We start from the raw sequence: 4,771 nt of genomic DNA, 5'->3' as shown, positions 1-4,771 counted from the left end.
ATACCAAAGCTTAAAGGGTACGTTGAACGTTCAATTGGCGCACTAGTAACAATGGAATGGGATCTTTGCGATTGGGTCGCGACTCGCGACAGCGGCGACGGCGCGGCAGCGGATGGAGATGGCGCGAGATCAAGTCTTATTTCTTCGCGGGAATATTGCACAATTTGCAATATCGACAGAGCCACGACGACACGACCGTCCTTTATGATCTTATTAACATGCGCACACTCGGCACTTTTATATTTTACGGGCTGGGAACGGAGTTCGCCAAACAATTGTTTTGTATAGACGGCATGGGTCACCTATCACAAACTCGAATTTATTTTTTCCGAGATATCGTTTGTTCGAATTTTCATTACACCAAAATATAACGAAACCGTTGTTCTTTCAGGATATGTTGGATGTTTATCGAAAAGACACGCTTAGGTTCGGTTAGGTTTAAAAGAAAAAAACATTTTCTTCTCAAAATTACTTTCGAGGTTACGAAAATTTGCTCGACAAACGTTATTTCTGGAAAATATCATTTCGGACTTCCGATAGGTAACCGACGGCATGGAACCAAAAACGTAAAAAAACTAAGTTGAATTATTTTAGATACCGTCGTCATTTTTCCTATAAATGGGACTGTAAACCACGTTTACTTTTTAGGAATTAAAAAGAGTAATAATACAAGTTCCAACTGAACGATCTGTAAATGTAAAACGTCACTGCGTTGGGAACAGCGAGTGATCGCGCTGCGAGTGTATTACCCGATATTGGAATTCCAGCGTGGCCCCGCGGCACGGGGCCGCCGCCACTCGCTTACAGTGGACCCTACTGTTTTCTAATTCGCTTTATTCACTTGATCATTACTATTTCTAAAGCGCAACTTTTCCGATACTCTTGTTTACAAAAGTGGAGATGAAAAATGCATGAGCATGAATACAGTGCAGCCGGAATAAGACTCCAGTAGACAAAGTTCAGTTCAGTTTGTGGGCTTACTTTGTGTCCCGACAGCGTACTAACATCGGGTTATGTTGTCGGTTGTTGCCCAGTTATCTCAATAGGTTCGGGGCCCGTTCTAGCTGTTTCCATATTGCACTAAAATTAGGTGAAACAAATGCAAATTAGAGATAAAAAGTTTAATGAAATAAATGTAGATAGCAAAGCTTAACTTGATCATAGTATGCAATAAAAGAGATAAGCAAGCAGGTGCAGCCTCGTCTCAGTCGGAGTCGTCGTCGATGACGACGCGTCGCTTCTTGCTTCTTCTCGTTGGCAGGACATCGTCGTCATCGCTATCGCCTGCGTCTACGCACACCAAAGTACCTATTGTAGTGAACGTCGTCCGTTGCTCTTCAACTGGCGGAGCAATGTTGACATGCAATACAGTTAGTTTTACATTTTTTTTTATAATACCAAATGAGGGGATGAGCAGATGTTCACGGTTCGCATTCCTGTGGCGGCCATATACCAATGACTTGGACGCACTACATTTGTTTTGATAAAGGTGTACTGGCGAGGGAAAAGCATGTAGTTTCGCGGAAAGTGCGAGAAGCTATCGTTTTTCTTGTTTTAATCGTGGTAGGGAATGGTCGGTACCCCCGGCTGGAAAACAGTGTTAGATACCACGTCAGCGGGTAGTGTGGATGAGACTTTAGAACGTGACGTGGTGTTGTGGTGTGCGATCTCACACATGACTTTAGTAAGAACGGAGCACACAGTGACCGGGCTGTCAGGTTTGGGGCGCAGTTTTTGTTGAGTCACCGTCGCGGGTCTCATGATGTAGGACCACGGACTAGTTCCGAACATGTACAGCAAAAATTCTACTTAAATACGTGTTATAGAACATACCAATTACTTTAATTTTTAAATTACATTTGTGACGCCATTCATATAGCTACCGTCATCAATTTTTATTCCGTGTTAACGCTTTTTTAAGCTGAACGAGTGCTTGACTACCGACCGAAAATATTTTCAGAAAATTGCGGTTATTTTTTTTTATAACACAAATGACGGGACGGACAAGTCTTGCTCTTGGGGGTAAACGACACGCCTATCCATAACAGTTGAAGTGCCACTCGGAGCTTTTAATCGTAAAGGACCGCCACTGCGTCCGTCGCTCTGAGACATAAGTTGACAAGTCTGCCTATTAATTTTACCAGCTAACTTACCCTTCCAAACCGGAACGCAGTAAAATTCACATTACCGCTTGGCGGCAGAAATTGGTAACACGGTAGTATTTTTCTGGACTAACTCTGTCACGGGGAGTCCTAGTGCTGTTAAAAATTTTTTTTACGTGTATCGATATCGGTCCAATATTTTTTTAAGATTCGATAGATCGAGACCGAGACGGGACGCTCCGCGTAATTCTTAGTGTCGAAGTGCCTATTCGAGCGGCCGTCACGCGGAACCACGGAACAAAAGCTGACGTTTATAGGAGTTGTAATTTTTAAGTCAGTTACACAAATATGGAGTTCCATCACTCAACACTAGACGGCACAACTAATGAATAGTTTTTACGATCGGTCCTCAAGTTGAATTTCTTTCTGAAAGGGCACCGACCCAATTTCGTCTGGCAATCCAGGGTGTCCGACGGCCAACAACGTACCGTCCGTGCGCCCGGCCGGCGCGCCCGGCTCCGCCCCGCGGCTGCGCTTGCGGTCGGCCGAGGCCAGCTGGTCGGCGTCGGCGCCGGACTCGTCGGCGACCGGCTGCCCGCTCACGGCTTTCAGAATCATCTCGCGTCGGCTGCGGATCGCTTCGAAGTGCAGGCTGCTGGGTATCCGCCAGTACGCCTCCTGCGGGCGCGTTTCGTCGTTAGCGAGGAAGCCCGCTCTGTGCGTGTCTATTCATTTCTAATAAAATAACAGACTTCCCTACAAAATCCAAACTCGAAACTAAATTAAAGTCTCTTCTGATAAACGGATGTTCCTACAGCGTAGAAGACTTCGTGGGCGATAAGACGATGCGAAAGAAGCGGTGACCGCTTCAACTCCGTAATTTAATGTGTCTATTTTAACAATCTTTAGTTTATGTTCTGTTCTTGTTAATTATTCGAGAGCACTATTAATTTGCTACACCTCGACGGGGTTATGTTTGTCCTTAGCGATTACGTGTGTAATGTCTGTAATGGCATTGTTTGCAATAAGTAAATGAATAAACTCCTCGGCGGGGCGGCGGCCGGAAGTACCTGCTCGTCTGCGGGAGGCACGACGCCGATCCCCCTCAGGACTTCGGCGAACAGGGGGCTGGCCGTGGCCTCGACGGCCTCCCGCGAGATGGGCACCAGGGGGGTGCCCTCGGCCGCGGGGTCGTACCCTTCCGCTTCCTGGTCGAGGGCCACTTCTTCCAAGCTCTCCGCCAGCCAGCTTAGCGCTTCCGAAAACCCTGTACAAAAATATTACTGTTCGGTCGATTCCGGTCGAGGAAAGGGTTCTCCTCGGTCGAAGAAGATAAAAGATATTACTTAAAAAAACGACGCCCAAGCACTCGTCGGACTCGTTGCGGCGGTGGCCATTTTATTTGTAAGAAAATTCCATATATAAACAAATGGAAACCGCTACCTCGGGCGACGGCTCCGGCGAGCAGACGCGCCAGTTCGCCGGCGCCCGGCCGGGGCGGCCTCTGCGGCCTCTGCGCGGCCTCTCCGCGCAGGTCGGCGGGCGGCGTCGCTTCCTCCTCCGCGTTCGTCGCTGCCGCCGAGCGGCGAGCCCGTCGCCGGCGGGCCCCGTCCGCGCCGGAGCGCTTGGTGGGCGCGCGGAAGACCAGCCCCAGCTGCCGCAGCTTGGCCAGCACGCCGCGCCGCGTGCGCCCGCGCTGCACCAGGTTGTCGAGGATCCAGTCGACCACGTCTGCGGGCCGCGGCGAAACAGGCGCACGAGTCAGCTCGGAGTCGCGACCGGAGGCTCTTGGATAATCGCACTCGCGTCGGGGAGCGGCCTCCTCCGCCGGGCGCTGGACCCGTCCGCCCGGGCCGCGCCGGCGGCGTCTAACTCGATGATGGCATTACACTAATCGGAATTCACCCAATTTTAAATAATTCCGACGCAATTTTGCAAAGCTTTAAGAGCAAATCGCGTTAGAACGTTCCCGGCCGCTCCGCTTTGTACCGGTCGGAGTTCGACGTCGACGCGGCGGGACGGAGTGCCAGCCGGCGGCTTTGAGAGGCCGCTCTTTTTGATACGGTTAGCCTCCTTAACAATATTACAGTTATTTTTGATACAAGTGCGGAAAGTTAGACATTATTCACGAGTCTCGAGGCTTCTTGGCTCGAGTCAGAGGCGAGGGTCAAGACTCGAGACGACGTTTTTTAACACATTTGCGAAAAAACTACATTGAAAGTAAAATAAAACAGTATATTTTAGATGCGCGGCGTGCAGCGGTCTCGCGTAATACTCACCTCCGGTCATTGCTTATACTCAATCGGCCATCTTTATGGAAAATATTTTGGTATTTTTAAATATAATCCGTTGTTTTATAAAACACTTGCAATTTAAACAAATAAGGTGTTTGTAAGTAAGTATAAGTTTTAATGATGAATGACTTACGTCACAAAACACATAAATATTAAATAAATATATAACCACTTTACTTCTATGTTTAAGATTTGAAACAACAGTAAATTAAAACAAAAATGGAAAAGTATAAAGCACTAGTGCGAAATATCCAACTTTCGGCACGATTTGTAGTATGAAAAATACCATGTTTTGAGCAACTATATTAAGAATGATATCTATTCATTCTCAGAAAAGCAAGCTTTCATAAAATATAAATTGAATACCAATTTAAT

At 47.5% G+C, this 4,771-nt stretch overlaps 1 protein-coding gene across 1 annotated transcript in view; it reads right to left on the bottom strand.

Moving 5' to 3' along the window:
- Positions 1–1,112: 1,112 nt before the first annotated feature.
- Positions 1,113–4,771, bottom strand: part of LOC113231819 (protein timeless homolog) — a 13,120-nt gene continuing 9,461 nt past the window's right edge. Inside the window, exons 13-16 of the mRNA XM_026466353.1 lie at positions 3,546–3,970; positions 3,173–3,369; positions 2,591–2,780; positions 1,113–1,290 (exon numbers count right to left, since the gene is read on the bottom strand). Coding sequence (XP_026322138.1) covers positions 1,205–1,290; positions 2,591–2,780; positions 3,173–3,369; positions 3,546–3,970 — 898 coding nt within the window. The 3' untranslated portion in view covers positions 1,113–1,204. The remainder of the gene's footprint in view (positions 1,291–2,590; positions 2,781–3,172; positions 3,370–3,545; positions 3,971–4,771) is intronic.

This window comes from Hyposmocoma kahamanoa, unplaced genomic scaffold (genome assembly GCF_003589595.1).
Source record: "Hyposmocoma kahamanoa isolate Upper Pololo Valley unplaced genomic scaffold, ASM358959v1 66, whole genome shotgun sequence".
Classification (NCBI taxonomy): domain Eukaryota; kingdom Metazoa; phylum Arthropoda; class Insecta; order Lepidoptera; family Cosmopterigidae; genus Hyposmocoma; species Hyposmocoma kahamanoa.
Note: the sequence above shows the minus strand (reverse complement) of the source record. Positions and strands in the feature narration are given on the sequence as shown.